Source organism: Elephas maximus, chromosome 19, assembly GCF_024166365.1.
Source record: "Elephas maximus indicus isolate mEleMax1 chromosome 19, mEleMax1 primary haplotype, whole genome shotgun sequence".
In the NCBI taxonomy this organism is placed as follows: domain Eukaryota; kingdom Metazoa; phylum Chordata; class Mammalia; order Proboscidea; family Elephantidae; genus Elephas; species Elephas maximus.
Window position 1 is genome coordinate 52611274 of NC_064837.1, and position 16818 is coordinate 52628091.

Below are 16818 nucleotides of genomic sequence, written 5' to 3' on the forward strand. Positions count from 1 at the left end.
AGTGCCCTGGGCCCAGGGAGGACACAGCTTTATGACTGGGTAGGTGTGGCCCTGGTTTCTAGGTCAGGAGGTAAAGCTGCTCTGTGACAAGGAGCCACACCCACCCGCTGGGAGTGGGAACTGGGGTCAAGTGGCCATAGTCGGCAGGACACAACAGTAGGTGGCTGAGGAGGATGGCGTGCCTGGGTTTCCTCCTCCCCGTGGGCTTCCTCCTCCTCCTAACCAGCACCGTGGCCCAGGGAGAGTACGCCGTGGTCCACGTGGTGTCGGAGAATTGGAGCAAGGACTACTGTGTCCTGTTCAGCTCCGAGTATGTCACCTTGCCACGGGACCTGCATCACGCCCCACTCCTGCCCTTGCACGATGGCACCATGGCACCCTGGTGCCTGGGCGAGGACACCTTCCACCAGGCCCCACCCAGCTCCCCCAGCCAGCAGCCACTCCGCCACACCACCGCCATGGTCATGAGGGGCAACTGCAGCTTCCATGCCAAGGGCTGGCTGGCTCAGGGCCAAGGCGCCCACGGGCTGCTCATTGTGAGCCGGGCCAGCAGGCAGCAGTGCTCAGACACCACGCCAGCATCCCAGGACCCCCACAAGCCCCTGCCACACCTCACCATCCCTGTGGCTGTGCTCCATTACACTGACATGCTGGACATCCTCAGCCACACTCACGGCAGCTCTATCGTCCGTGTGGCCATGTACGCACCCCCAGAGCCCATTCTCGACTACAACATGGTGGTCATCTTCATCCTGGCTGTAGGCACCGTGGCCGTGGGTGGCTACTGGGCTGGCCTGACCGAGGCTGACCAGCTGCAGCGGCGCCGGGCTCGAGGAGGAGGGGGGCCTGGCGGTCACCATCAGCTGGAAGTGGTGGCAGCCGAGCGGGGGCAGGTGGAAGATGACAAGGATGCACCAGTGGACTTCACACCAGCCATGACAGGTGCAGTGGTCACCATGTCCTGCTCCATCGTGCTGCTGCTTTACTTCTTCTATGACTGCTTTGTCTATGTCATGATCGGAATCTTTGGCCTGGGCGCTGGCACTGGCCTCTACAGCTGCCTGTCCCCACTGGTGCGCCACCTGCCCCTGCAGCAACGCCAGCAGCCCCTGCCTGGCCATCGGGCCTGTCTGCAGCTGCCCCTGCTGCTGCTGGCTGGCCTGTGCATGGTGATGACCATCCTCTGGGTGGCCTACCGCAACGAGGACAGCTGGGCGTGGCTCCTGCAGGACACGCTGGGTGTGGCCTACTGTCTCTTTGTCCTTCAGCGTGTGCGGCTACCCACACTCAAGAACTGTACCTCCTTTCTGCTGGTCCTGCTGGCCTTCGACGTCTTCTTTGTCTTCATCACACCCTTCTTCACCAGGACTGGCAAGAGCATGATGGTGGAAGTGGCCACGGGCCCAGCGGATTCCTCAAGCCATGAGAGGCTGCCCATGGTGTTTAAAGTGCCCAAGATAAGCTTCTCAGCTTTGACTCTGTGTGACCAACCCTTCTCCATCCTTGGCTTTGGTGACATCGTGGTCCCCGGCTTCCTGGTGGCCTACTGTCACCGTTTTGATGTCCTAGTCAGCTCACACCAGGTCTACTTTGTGGCCTGTACCTTGGCCTATGCTGTGGGCCTGCTGGTCACTTTTATTGCCATGGTCCTCATGCAGATGGGCCAGCCTGCCCTGCTCTACCTAGTGTCCAGCACCTTGCTCACCAGCCTGGCTGTGGCCACCTGCCGCCAAGAGCTCAGCCTTTTCTGGATTGGCCAGGGCAGAGCAAAGACACCTGCCCGGGCCAAGGCAGGGCTCCATGAAGCCCCGGCTGCTGGCTCTGAGCAGAAGCAGGAGGACAGGGCTGATGTCCAGACAGCTAACAAGTTTGAAGAGGCCACTGGCCAAAGGGCAGTGGACTTAGACAGCAGCCCTGGAGAGGACACAGCCGAGGTCACCATATCTGAGGATGAAATCATGGGGGCGGATGGCCACAGTGACAGCTCCGAGGGCTGGAGCGATGCCAACTTGGACCCTGATGAGCTTCCCCCCATCTCCCCTGGGGCCTCGGAGGAGCTGATGCCGTTGATGCCTGTGGCCATGCTGATCCCGCTAGTCCCGCTGATGCCGCCCCCCTCAGAGCTGGGCCATTCCCACGCCCAGGCCCAGGCCCATGAGGCCAGTCTGCCCTGGACAGGACTGCACAAGAGGAAGGGCTTCAAGGTGAAGAAGAGCGTATCGACCCAGGCCTCCTTGTGAACCCGAGCCACCGAGGCATGTGTTGGCAGAATATCGCAGAGCAAAGAAAGCCACGTATGGCAACAAGAAATCAGGGCATTAAAGAGATTCCATATCTACCCAATGGAGCCAAGTCCTTTGTTAGGGCTGTAAGGAAGCAGTGACCAGGGAATATGTCCACACAGGGCCTGGATATTCATTAGGAATTGGCTAGTACCATCTCCAAATTGGAGTCCCTGGGTGGTGCAAACAGTTAATTGCTCGACTACTAGCAAAAAGGTTGGTGATTCAAACCCACCCAGTGGTACCTCTAGAAGACAGGGCTGGTGATCTGCTGAAAGGTCGCAGCCTTGAAAATCCTATGAGTAGGAATTGATTCAACGGCAACAACCACCCCTAGGCTGTACAGAGGGGGAAACTGAGGGCATATGACTTGCATGAAGGCACTCAGCAAGATCAGGGCTTGCCCCCAGGGTACACTGAGAAGCTGCTTCCCCTCTTCCCTGCCAGCCTACTCTCCCTTCCCAAGCCAGAGTCTCAGCTCCTTAGCCTGGCAGACAGCCTCCATCATGTCCCTGCCACCGCACCCCAGCCTCAGGGCCCATCTTTCACCAATGCTTGGGTCCAACGGAACCACTGCTGTTCCTTGAATATGCCATGTGGTCTCCCTTCTCTTTGTACATGCTGTTCCCTTTGGCTGTAATGCCCTTCCCATCCCAGACAGAAATAGCTGGCTCCCTGGCTCACTAGAAAATTCCTAAGCATCCTTGAAGCCTCAGCTCACATTCTTTCTACTAAACATCTGTGCTCAAGGCTTCTCAGACACCAGCACCCAGCCCAGTGTGTTCCATCTACAGACAGTGAGTGTGCACCTGCTGTGTGCACCACCCTGTGGTGGGCACCATGGGAGGCTGTTGTCTAGCTAGGGGAAGGTCAGGAGTAGAGAACTGACAAGAAAAAATCCAAGAATTTTCTCCAAACGGGCTGGAGAGATTGGGGCCAGGGCAGAAGAATTCAGGACACCCAGCTCTAGTTCTCATGCTTGCCTCACCAATTCTGGATAACAGACAAGCCTCTTAGCCTCTTTGGGCCTCTGTAGTCTCATCTGCAAAATGGGACTCATAATACCACAACCACCTAGAGCCAGGGGCATGAACAAGATGACCTCTTGAGGACCCCACAGTTTTTTAGGCCATATGGTGTGTTTTACAGTGTTCAAGCAAAGCAAACAAACTCTTCCTAGAGGAGGCTATGTTGCAGGCAAGGGAACTGTACCTGAGAGTTAGTGTGGTACAGTGGTTAGAGCTCTAGAGCCAGGCTGCCCTCCAGGAAATTGGCTCTAACGCTGACCTGTAGTGTGTCATTAAGCAAGTGACTTAAGTACCTCAGTTTCCTCAACTGCAAAATGGGATAATAGGACCTGCCATGGTGTTATTGAGAGATTTGAATGAATTGGTTTATGTAAAGAAGAGCTAGAGTCTCTGGGTGGCGCAAACAGTTAGGCACTCGACTACTTGCTGAAAGGTTGGCGGTTTGAACCTATGCCAAGGTGCCACAAAAGACAGGCCTGGCGAGCTGCATCTGCTTCCAAATGGTCAGTGTTCTCCTCTGCACACGTGGAGTTGCCATGAGTTGGAACTGACCCCACAGCAGCAAACAAGGAAGGAAGCGCTATGTGAATATTGACCGTTTTTATATTACTCCCCTTCTCGAAAGCCTTTCAGAGGCAAATCTGGCTTCTACGAGGCCTTCATGGTCTGGCCCCAACCACTCCTCTTCCTCTCCTCCACAGCCAGCCCTTTTGTCTCCCATCACCGGAAGAACACACCAGGCCCCGCCACACCCCATTTTCCCCACCACAGGGCCCTCCCACTTGCTGGTTCCTCCCCTTAGAACTTTCCGTCTGCCCTTCCCATGTTCCCCCTGGAATTCGCCTGGCTGGCTCCTTAACTTTCCAGACTCAGCTCAGATGTCCCCTCCTCAGGGAGGCTTTCCTTCAGAGCACTTTCTGAGGTGCCTCAGCCTCAATCAAATCTCCATACTCCCCTCTGGTCAGTGTTCTTGTCCGCCTGAGTGGAGTGTCAGCTTCAGGAGGGCAGGGCCCTTGTCTATCTTGTTTATCAGTGCAGTTCCAGGGCTGAGAACAGGACCCGGTCTGTTGTAGGTGTTTGAGTTATGTTTGCTGGTAAGTGTAAGAATGAATAAACGAAGGGTTGGTCCAGAGTGAGCTTCAGAAGAAAAGGGGATACCATGAGGGAAGGCCCGCTGTCCAGGCCACCTTACTGAGTTCCTGCAGGGCTTCGATCAGTGTGGACACCAGACTCTGAGGGGTTTGGTGAGGCCCCAGGGGTGAGGGATAAGGGGGCTGGAGGGGGTGGGTGCACGTAAGGAGCATCTCAAACTCCCACTCGCTGGGGAAGAAGCGCAGCCCCCTCAGTAAACAGCTCTGAAAGCTCAGGCTGGACAAAGGCAGTAAAGAGCCCAGCCGGACACTGGCAGCCCTCCCACCAGAGCCAGCAGCCATCTGGCCTGGACAGAGGGGCCTCTGCTGGCCTTGGCTCGCCCCCAGCCCAGGAGGCCTTCCCACTGCTGACCTGCGTCACTAGGCCTGCCAGGGGCGGTTATATCCCTCAGCCATGCCCAAGGGGGAGGGCTGGGCAGGGCCCCCTCGCCCCCCAGATTAGGAGGTCAGGACAAGGGAATGCCTCTCTCTGAGGAATTGTGGTCAGGCTGGCTCTGAGGATGCTGGAGCTGAGCTCCTTGTGATGGGGGCGGTGCCTGCGTCCAAGGGCATCTGCCTTCTTGAGGGAGGATCTGAGGAGGAAGGCTCAAGGGAAGCCTCCCTGTCCCGATCCATCCAGGCGCCTGTTCTCCTGATGGGGAGGGAGGTGCTGAGAGGACCCAGATTTGCTGCCTTGAAGCCCCCGCCCTTGCTGTCCCCCACAATTGGGCCTATGGTGTTTGGGCAACAGGAACAGAGTACCCATGGGGGTCCTGAGACCAGGCCTGGGGCGGACGGCTGCCCAGGTGTGGTGAATACTGGGTGCCCTCCCTGTACCTCCCCACACACATGGCCTCAGCTGTGCTCCTCACTGAGAAATCACCTGCTGCCCAAGGTTACTCCCTCACAGGGTGGTCTGTGCCCAGGGCTGGCTAACGTGGGGAACAATTCTGAAGGGCACCCCAGCTCCAGAGCAGTACATGGGTTACTGAGGCCTCAGGTAACCACCCTGTGGGCAGTGTCTCCCACAAATGATCGTCACCCCTCATTCCCTCACAGGTGTTTCCCCAAGAACACTGGCCCAGCACCCCCCCCCCGCCCCGCCCCCAGAGCCCAAGCTAAGACTCAGGGACTTGGGGAAGGTGTCCGGAGTCCCTGGCTCCTACCCGTACTCCCATACTCCCCACAGAGGTACCCTACTCAGGGAAAGGAGTGCAGGGAGAGAGCTGGAGGGCAGGAGAGGAGCCAGGACTGTCTTTCCCTTCCAAGACCTCCCTGAAGCAGGTGTCGAGGCAATGGTACCAGGCATGGCTGTGTGTCAGGATCACAGGGCACCTGCTGACAATACAGATTCCTGGGCCCCCGGCCCCAGGTATTCTGATTCAGTAGGTCTAAGTACAGCCAGTGTCTGGAGTTTTAGGAACCCTTATCCTTCCCCACCCCCTGCCGCCCTGCCCCAGGCTGAACACCTCTAGAGTCTAACCTGCAGTCTCCTGTCTCTACTAGGCCAGGAGGAGTGTGAGGAGAAGGAGAGACACCTGGACTTAAATTGGAATCCAGAGCAGCTCCTCCCTCCACCCAGACACACATTCAGCCCCGGGCCCTGACCAGTTCCTCTCCGCAGGCCCTAGGCCCCCACCTGACAGCACCTGGAGGCTTAGCCTCCAGCCCGCTCCCCAGGCGGCTCCTGGCCTGGGGCAGGAGGAAACAACTCTGCCCACTCTAGAATGACTCTGTCTTGTTTTGTTCATCACTGTATTCCCAGCACATAGTAGGGGCTCAATCTGTCGAATTAACGGATAGGTGAACGTCCTCCTTACTAGCTGTGTGGCCTTGAAGAAGAAACTTGATGCTGCTGAGCCACAGTTTCCCTATTTATAAACCAAGAAAACCAAACCCATTGCCATCGAGTTGATTCCAACTCACAGCGACCCTATAGGACAGAGTAGAACTGCCCCGTAGAGTTTCCAAGGAGCGCCTGGTGGATTTGAACTGCTGACTTTTTGGTTAGCAGCCATAGCTCTTCACCACCAAGGGTTTCCTCCCTATCTATAAAACTGGGATAATGATACCACCTACCTCAGGGCTGTGGTCAGTATTAAACAAACCATCCAGGTCAGGAGCGGAGCCTACTGCCTGGTGCAGAGTCAGGGTCCAGGAACCGCAGTGCCGCTGCTGCTGTTCTTCCATGGTCCAGTATCTTCTGCTCCTGCCCTCAAACCAGAGCCAGGGTCCCGTCTCAGCTGCGGGCCTTTCCCCACTCTGCCAGTCCCCTCCCCAGTGGGCCCAGCTCAGCACTGGGGCTGTGCTTCACTCCAGCTACCCAGCATTTCTTTGTGGCCTCATTTAATCCTGGCAAGAAACCCATGAGCTAGATTATCACAGCACAGTTAATGAAAGGGCTTGGAACGGGGTTTTCTGGATTCCCTGCACGGTGAGAACCAGCAAGGACCTTTGAGGCTGTTTAATCCACAGATGAGGTGAGGAAGACCCAGAGAGGTGCAAGACCTACAAAGGTCACACAGCGAGTGCGTAGCAGGAATAGAACAAAGCTCTGGTCTCCCACCTCCCAGCCCAGTTGCAGGGGCAAGCTCCCGTCCTAAACCCCCTTCCGCTCCACACTCTCGTCTCCAAACCACGCTCCTCTGAATCCATTTAAGAGCTAGCTGAAAGCATGCCTCTCCCAGGAACACTCGGGGTCTACCCACTCCTTTGCTCTGTGCCCCTCTGTAGGTTCAGCCCTCCTTCTTCATGGAGAAGTATGGGTGTGTGTTGCTTGGTAAAGAAGCATTCGTGATTCAGCATTGAGCACCTCCCAGGGCAGACAGGCTGGACTCTGAGTCACTCAGACCTGGGTTCAAAGCCTAGCATTGCTATTCACTTGCCATGTGACCTGGACAAGTGAGGCCACCCTCTGCGTCTCAATGTCCTCTTCTATAAGATGAGGCTGCTAAGAAGACTTACCTTGTGGGTTTGTTGTAAGGACCAAATGAGGTGAAGTATGTGAATAAACAGCTAACATTTGCTGAGCCCTAACTACGTCATATCAGGTATGCACATTTTCTCATTACATGACTCCCAGGTCTGAGAGTCAAAGCACCCAGGACAAGTACGGTAAGCCCCCCAAAGCCATCTTTCCCAAATCAGCTTCCAATTCCTCGGGGTGGAGCTCCCGGAGGTGGAATCATTCTCTTTTGGTCTCCCTTGTCCATGTCCAGTGCGGTGTGATGCGTAGGGGTGGGTGCCTAGCGGTGAGCAGGCACACTGCCACAACACAGCCAGGTGACGCGTCGCTCTGCAGTTGACTGAAAGGCTGAAGGTGTTGTGCTGGTTCCACAACGCAGAGCTTTGAGTGCTCCTATGCTGCCACCTGCTGGTCAGTACAATAAGAGCAGGCAAACCCACAAACCCACTGCTCTGGAGTTGAATTCCCACTCACAGCGACCCTATAGGACAGAGTAGAACTGTCCCATAGGGCTTCCAAGGTTGTAAATCTTTACGGGAGCAGACTGCCACATCTGTCTCCCCCGGAGTGTCTGGTGAGTTCTAACCGCCGCCCTTTTGGTTAGCACCCAAGCACTTTAACCACCGCGCCACCAGGGCCCGCAAAACTTAACTAATGGTAATCAGGCGTGATATTTAAAATAGCCTAAAGGAAAAAAAAATCAATGAGGGGGCTTGTGGAGGCTTCACTAGGCCTAGGATTAACCCTTTAGAAGCTGGGTTCTGAGGAGGTGGAGGTGTCCTGGAGGAGGGTCTGAAAGAATTTTGAAATTTTATGAAATGAAATAGCACCACAGGGCATCTGAATATCCTTAATGCCTGAAAGTGACCCTGTCCCCGATGCTTACCCTATCCCTGAGAATCAGGCTTCCTGAATAAGTGGTCTCAGAGCCCCCCAGCACCTGGTCAATTCCTGAAACAGGGAGAATTCTCATGCCCCTCCTCCCACCCCAAGGCCCAGGCCCAGGCCCAGTACCTTCCTTCTGCAGGTGCACTTTCGCATACACCAAATAATTTAAAAAACAAATCTGTTGCCATGGCGTTGACTCCAGTTCATGGCAACCACACGTGTTACAGCGCAGAACTGAGCTCCACTGGATTTTCTTGGCTGTACTCTTTTGTTTATTTATTGTAGCATTTCAGCAGAGATTTATTATTTTTCGTAAAAATATCCCTGTAGTTAGTTATAACAACAAAAACTTTTTCCTAAGCCCAGCTTACATGTATCAATATACCTGTTGTTGTTAGGTGGCATGAAGTTGGTTGTGGCTCATAGTGACCCTATGTACAACGGAATAAAACACTGCCCAGTCCTGCACCATCCTTACAATCGTTACGTTAGAGCCCATCTTGTTGAGGGTCTTCCCCCATTTTCGATGACCTTCTACCAAGCATGTTGTCCTTCTCCAGGGACTGATCCCTCCTGATAATATGTCCAAAATATGTGAGATGAAGTCTCACCATCCTTGCTTCTAAGGAGCATTCCGGCATATTTCTTCCAAGACGGATTTGTTCATTCTTTTGGCAGTTTATGGTATATTCGATATTCTTCACTAACACCATAATTCAAAGGTTTCAATTCTTCTTCGGTCTCCTTATTCATTGTCCAGCTTTCACATGCATATGAGGCGATTGAAAACACCATGACTTGAGTGAGTCCTTAAAGTGACATCTTTCCTTTTTTAACACTTTAAGAAGTCTTTTGCAGCAGATTTGCCCAATGCGATGTGTTGTTTGATTTCTTGACTGCTGCCTCCATGGGATTGTGGATCCGAGTAAAATGAAATCCTTGACAACTTCCGTCTCTTCTCCATTTATCATGATGTTGCTTATTGGTCCAGTTGTGAGGATTTTAAGGCTAAAACTCCATGCTAGTTTACTTTTTTTTTTAATTAAAAAAAATATTTTATTGTGTTTTGGGTGAAAATATACACAGCAAAAAACAGGTTTCCATTCAGCAATCTCTACACGTATTGTCCAGTGACATTATTACATCCTTCACATTGTGTCAGTATTCTCATCATTTTCTTTCTAGTTGTTTGTTCCCATTAACTTAATCTCACTGCCCCCCACTCTTCTCATTTATGCTTTGGATGGATGGTGTTGCCTGTTAGGTCTCATGTAGATAATTGTTCAAAAGAGTCCAGTACTCAAGGGTGACATTCTTTACTTTTTGAGCTAACCTGCTATTTAGTTAAAAGGTTACTTCAGGGAATAGTTTCTGTTCAATGTTTAAAGAGTATCCCAGGCAATAGCCTCAGAGATTCCTCTAGTCTCAGTGGGTCCAGTATGTCTGGATTTGTGTGTGTGTGTGTGTGTGTGTGTGTGTGTGTGCTTTAAGTGAAACTTTACAGAGCAAATTAGTTTATCGTTCAACGATTTATACACAAATTATTTTGTGATAGCAGTTGCAATCCACACGATGTATCAACACTCTCCCCTTCTCCACCCTGGGTTCTCCATGTCCATTTGTCCAGCTTTCCTGTCCCTTTCTGCCTTCTCGGCTTTACTTTCGAGCAGGTGTTGCCCATTTGGTCTCATATACTTAATTAAACTAAGAAGCACGTTCCTCACATGGGTTGTTGTTTGTTTTATAGAACTGTCTAATCTTTGACTGCAGGGTGAACTGCAGGAGTGACTTCAGTTCTGAGTTAAAAGAGTGTTTGGGGTCCATAGTCTCAGGGCTTCCTCCAGTCTCTGTCAGACCAGTAAGATTGGTCTTTTTTTGTGTGTGTGAATTTGAATTTTGTTCTACATTTTTTTCCCCATTCTGTCTGGGACCCTCTATTGTGATCCCTTTCAGAGTGGTCAGAAGTGGTAGCCAGGAACCATTTGGTTGTTCTGGGCTCAGGCTGGTGAAAACTGTGGTACTTGTGGTCCGTTAGTCCTTTGGACTAACATTTCCCATGAGTCTCTGGTTTTCTTCATTCTCTTTTGCTCCGGGTGGGATGGGACTAGTAGATGCACCTTAGATGCCACTCGCAAACTTTCAAGACCCTAGATGCTACTCACCAAAGTCAGGTGTGGAACATTTTGTTTCTTTTCTTCTTTAGATGATGGTTTACAAACAGCTCTTCTCACTAAACAGTTACTACACGTATTGTTTTATGACATTGGTTAACAACCCCATGACATGTCAACACTCCCTTCTCGACCTTGAGTTCCTTATTACCATCTTTCCTGTCCCCTCCTGCCTTCTAGTCCTTGCCCCTGGGCTGGTGTGCCCTTTTAGTCTCGTTTTGTTTTATGGGCCTGTCTAATCCTTGGATGAAGTGTAAATCTCTGGAGTGACTTCATTACCAAGCTAAAAGGGTGTCTGGGGCCATACTCTCAGAGTTTCTCCAGTCTGTCAAGCCAGTAAGTCTGGTCTTTTTTTGTGAGTTAGAATTTCATTCTACGTTTTTCTCCAGCTCTGTCTGGGACCCTCTATTGTGATCCCCATCAGAGTGGTAGGTAGACAGGCACCATCTAGTTCTTCTGAGTTCAGGCTGGTGGAGACTGTGGTACTTGTTGTCCATTAGTCCTTTGGAGTAATATTTTCCTTGTGTCTTTAGTTTTCTTCATTCTCCTTTGTTCTGAACATGATGAGTCCAATAGATGTATCTTAGATGGCCACTGGCAAGCTTTTAAGACCTCAGACGCTACTCACCGAAGTAGAATGCGTAACATTCTTTTTATGAACTATGTTATGCCAGTTGATCTAGACGTCCCCTGAGACCACGGTCCTCGGCTGTAACCTTAATGGAAGCAGGTCTCCAGACCTTTCTTCCACAGTGCCACAGGGTGGGTTCTACCGACATTTCAGTTAGTATCTGTTGACATCGGGTCAGTTCTGACTCTTAGCAACCCTACTGGACAGAGAAGAACCGCCACATGGGGCTTCCAAGGCGGGAATCTTTACGAAAGCAGATTGCCACATTGTTCTCTTATGGAGGGGCTGGTGGTTTCGAACCACCAACCTTTCGGATATCAGCCAACCTCTTAACCACTGTGTCTCCAGGACCTCTTTTTCAGTTAGAAAAAAAAGAAAAAAAGTCAAGGGTAAACCATTTGGGCCACCCAGGTACCTACCAAATAGGTCCTACAAACACAGCAGTGATTAATTCTTTCTGTTTGTAAACAAAATCCTGTCCACCCACTGGTTTACATTTCAAATGCTTAGTTTTACCTTTGAGAGTTCAGGCAGTCCCTGATTAAGAACATTCAATTTAAGGACAACTACTTAAGACCAGACTGCCATAAAGCCTATTATATTAAAAACTGGAGTTAAACACAATGGTTTGCAATAAAGAGTGTGTGCACTACTCTGTGATGCTCATGAAAACATTGTGTGGTTTAGGAGTGTTTCTTAACTGTTTTATATGCATAGAAAGGTGAAATATATGCTATTTACTAAGATAAATATTTGACTAACTGATGCTAAATAAGAACCATATGTACCTGCTCCGACTTACTTACAAATTCGACTTAAAGACAGATTCAGGAACAGATCTGGTTGGTAACCTGGGGACTGCCTATAACTATAGCTCTTCCCAAAATCCAGTGTTCAGATTCTAGGACATGCATCTAGAGCTCCTCCAGGTAAGTAAGTCTGAATCCAGGTCTCACACCTCACGCTCTGCGCCCGCCTGAGATGATGGGAAATGATCTCAGAAAGACGCTGGAGAAGGGATGGCTGGAAAGGGAAGCAGGGCAGCTGAGATGTCTGCTGGGAGAGCCCTCGGCTGCCAGAATTTGGATTTGTTCTGAGAAATGCATTTAAGCAGCTCCCACCAACCTCTTAATGACGTGAATGGCGGAGAAGAAAAGATGAGGGGTGCAGTGTGTGAGGTCTGAATGATGGTGTTGGCAGGGCCTCTACAGCCCTCCAGAACTGAGGTCAGAGAAGGAAAGCAACCTGCCCAAGGTCACACAGCAAGCCAGTGACAAGGCAACCAAGAACTTGTAAACGGGAGACCCTTTCTAGAATGCCAGTAGTTGCTTTTCAGGGATTGTTTCATGAGGTCCCAGTTGCCCCCTCATACTTGGTCCTCTTAAAGCAGGAGACCCCTGGGTCCTGAGGCCCTCGTGACACCCTGAGTGGAGCCTTCCACTGCCTGCGCTTTCTGACCCAGACACTGAAGTAAACTGAGCAGGTGAGGCTGGGGTCTGAGAATCCCTACCCATCACAGACCAGGTGGTCCCCCCGTCAGAGCATACCCCCGACCCTGCAGAGGCACGAGAGTGTGAGCCAAGGGCAAGTCTGGCCTCAGCCTACATTACTTAAGCCTTAAAGTCAGCTGTGGTAAATTGAATAATGGTCCCTCAGAAGATATCCACATCCTACTCCCTGGAACCGGTGGATGTCACCCTATATGGGCCTGTGGTGTCCCTGGGTGGTGCAAATGATTAACATTTTGGGTTGCTAACCAAAAGGTTGGAGGTTGGAGTCCATCCAGAAATGCCTCGGAAGAAAGGGCTGGCAATCTATTTCCAAAAAATCAGCCACTGAAAACTGTATGGAGCACAGTTTTACTCTGACTCCCGTAAGGTCACCACGAGTCAGGGTTGACTTGACTGCAACTGTTGTTTTGTTGTTGTTGGAGGGAGCCAGTTGAAATGACTTCAGGAGCTGAGAGTGACCCTATCCAACAGCCAGCAAGCAAATGAGGATCAACAGCCACAAGGAACAGAATTCATCCAAAAACCCAAATGAGTTTGGAAGATGGAAGCCTCCTCTAGAAGCCTCAGATGAGGGGGCAGCCGCAGGCAACACCCTGATTGCAGCCTGGTGAGACCCTGAGCAGAGAACCCAGTAAGGCCCTCCCCACCCCAGACTCCTGATCCATGGAACCTTGAGATAAATGTGTGAGTTGTTTTAAGCCACTTCTTGCTGTTGGGTGCTGTCGAATTGATTCCTACTCATAGCGACCTCATGTGTTACAGAGTCAAACTGCTCATAGGGTTCTTGGCTGTAATCTTAATGGAAGCAGACTGCCACATCTTTCTCCTGAGGAGCTACGGGGTGTGTTCGAAGCGCCAACCTTTTGATTAGTAGCCTGGCACTTAATCTTTGCACCACCAGAGCTCTTTAGGCTTATAATAATTTGTTACTCAGCAATAGAGCTAGAGGGAGAAGAATATCAAGGAGTTAAGGCATGGCTGCTGTCTCAAGGAGCTGACAGCTGAGTGTGACCAGGGCAGCCGAGCGTGGTACCTTCGTGCACGGGCATGTGTGGGGCAGCACTCACTGCTGCCCACCATCTCCCGTCCATTCCGGAACTGTGGCCAGAGAGTGATAATGCCCAAGTGAGGAGTTGGAGCCTCTTAGATGGTGTTCTGGGAATTTCTGGGCTCCTAGAGCTCCTGAGATGAGCATGCCTTCCTTTCGGCAGCTTCCGGTCTGCCAGTCAGGAGATTTTAAGAGCTGCCAGGACGGCAATTAAGGCGAGGACCATCAGCCAAATGATGTGTTTTGTGTGGCCTGTCTCAGAGCCAAAGAAGATGAGACTTACCAGAAAATGAGCTGGTGCCCAGACAAGGCCAGCCTAAAAAACTACCAAACCTGTTGCCGTGGAGTTGATTCTGACTCATGGTGACCCATGTGTGTCAGAGTAGAGCTGTGCACCATAGGAATTTCAGTGGCTGATTTTTCTGAAGTAGATTGCCAGGCCTTTCTTCCAAGGTGCTCCTGGGTAGACTGAAGCCTCCAACCTTTTGGTTAGAAGCCGAGCAAGTTAACCATTCGCACCACCAATTTGTTGTTGTTGTGCACTGTGGAGTCTATTCCAACTCATAGCGACCCTACGTGACAGAGTAGAACTGCCCTATGGGTTTACTAGGCTGTGATCGTTACGGAAGGAGCCCTGATGGCACAATGGTTAAGCTCGTGGCTGCTAACTGAAAGGTTGGCGGTTCAAACCTAAAAGTCCTTCACAGGAGAAAAGACCTGGTGATCTGCTCCGGTAAAGATTACAGCCTAGGAAACCCTATGGGGCAGTTCTACTCTGTCACGTGGGGTCACTATGAGTCAGAATCAACTGGATGGCACACAACAATAATCTTTCTGGGAGTAGATCTCCAGGTCTTTTCTCCTGTGAAGGACTTGTGGGTTTAAACAGCTGACCTTTCGGTTAGCGAACATGTTAAACATTTGCACCCTAAACGTACTCCTCTAATGGCATTAGCCCAGTGATGATGGGTAAAACGATCAATGAGCAGCCCTGGCCCTCGGAGTGCTGATGAGGACACCATCTCTGTCAGCTGGGACTACTGCACAAGGATGAAGGGAGAGGGGAAGCCACCAAGAGAAAGGAGAACTGAGGGCAGGGCCTTTGTAGCGGAAATAGGCAGTTAGGTTAGATGAGGATTCTCTTCCCAGCCCGCCACTGATGAGCTGTGTGAACTTGGAAGAGTTCATAAAGAAAGAACGCCTACACATCATTAGGGAAAGACAAACAATCCAAGAAAGGGAAAAAAATGGGCGAAGAATTGGAACAGGTATTTTATAGAAGAAATACAGATGGCCAAAGCCATATGAAAAGATGATCAACCTCTTTAGTAGTCAGGGAAATGAAATTTAAAAGAGCCAGAACATTAATGGAAGAATTGGTGACATCCAAATAAAAGCCTGTAGTTTAGTTAATAGTATCATACCAAAGTTATTTCTTATTTTGATCATTGCATTATGGTTATGTAATGAGCCCTGATGGTGCAGCGGTTAAGCACTCAGCTGCTAACTGAAAGATTGGTGCTGTGAACCCACCAGCTGCTCCATGGGAGAAAGATGTAGCACCCCAAGGTTTCCAAGATTACAGCCTTGGAAACCCTATGGGGCAGCTCTACTCTGTCCTACAGGGTCTCTATGAGTCAGAATCAACTTGACAGCAAGAGGTTTGAGTTTGGTATTATGGTTCAGTAAGATTTAACATCAGGAGAAGCTGCGTGCAGGGTATATGAGAACTCTGTGTTTTCACAACTTTTCTGCACGTCTAAAATTATTTCCAAATAAAAATATGAACAACTACTATAACAATGATAACAAAGAGCAACAATGAGCTATCACTGTTTACCCAGGAGAGTGGCAAAAATTATGAAGATCAATAAAATCCAGTATTGTGAAGGAAGACTGGCAGTCTCCTACATTGTTGGTGGGATAGTAATTTCATGCTGCTTTTTTGGAGAGTACTTTGGCAATATCGATTGCAATTTAACTGTACATGCCTTTTGACCCAGGAATTCCATTGCTTGGTATTTTCTAAAATCCTGGTACTTGCAATCAAACAGGCATGCCCAAAGGTGTTCACCATAGCTCTGTTTGTAGTAATATAAGACCAGGGGCAACCTAAAGGACCGTCAACAGAGGAAAGGCTAAATGATATAGTGTATCTAGCCACAAGATATGATGCAGCAGGTAAAGAAAATGCAATATACCCACATGAACAAAAATGGTAAGATTTCCAAAACAAAAAAGCAAGGTGCAAAACAATATGTATGGTATATTATTTATGTAAAAGCACACAAAAAAAATTGCTTTTATAAATGTATACACATATACAAATGTATATGCAGGCCATGGTGGTTAAGGTTGTGTGTCAACTTGGCTGGGTGGTGAAATTCTCAGTGGTCTGGCAGTACGTAGTTTGGCAGCTATGTAATGATGTAATCACCTCCACAATGAAATTCATGATGGGATTTGCTGTGAATAGCCAATCAGTTGAAAGGGAGCTTTCTTGGGGGTGTGGCCTGCATCTAATATAGGTGGGCTTTCTGGCAAGGCTTGCTGGCTTTTGCTTGCTCTGGATCCTGTAGCTGGCTTCTGTTTGTCTGGCCTCCATTTCTTGAGACTTGAGCTAGCAGCTCACCTGCCATCTTGCCTGCTGATCTTGGGACTCGTTGGTCTTTGCAGCCTGTGGGCCACAGCCCTGCTGTCTGACTTGTCCATCTTGGGTTTGTCAGCCCCTGAAGCTACATGAATCAGGAGAGCCTTCAGTCTGACCCTCAGACTTGGGACATTCAGCCTCTACAACCATGTGAGCCATTTCCTTGATATAAATCTCTCTATATGTATATTTATACACTTCACTGGTTTTGCTTCTCTAGAGAACCCAGCATAAGACACAGACCAAATGTTGGGAAAGATACCCTCTGGACTAACCACAGTCCCGTCTGGAGAGTGATGTGGGATTGGAGTGGGGAAGGGTGAGGCTGGGTGGTGACATGGGGGACTTTCACTATTTCTATGTTCTTTGAATTTTTGTCATTGAGGCTTTCATGTATTACTTGAGCAGGTTTTAAAAATAAAACTTTGTCAGAAATACAATAATTGGTCTCTATTCACCTGGAGCAGCAGAGGAAGAATGAGATCTAGGAATTGGAGAAGGAACTAGACTGAAG

At 50.2% G+C, this 16818-nt stretch overlaps 1 protein-coding gene across 1 annotated transcript; it reads left to right on the forward strand.

Annotated features, from left to right (window-relative positions):
* Positions 1-173: 173 nt before the first annotated feature.
* Positions 174-2240, forward strand: SPPL2C (signal peptide peptidase like 2C). The gene has a single exon (XM_049861423.1). It carries the CDS (start codon positions 174-176, stop codon positions 2238-2240), a length of 2067 nt encoding a protein of 688 aa, XP_049717380.1.
* Positions 2241-16818: the final 14578 nt, after the last annotated feature.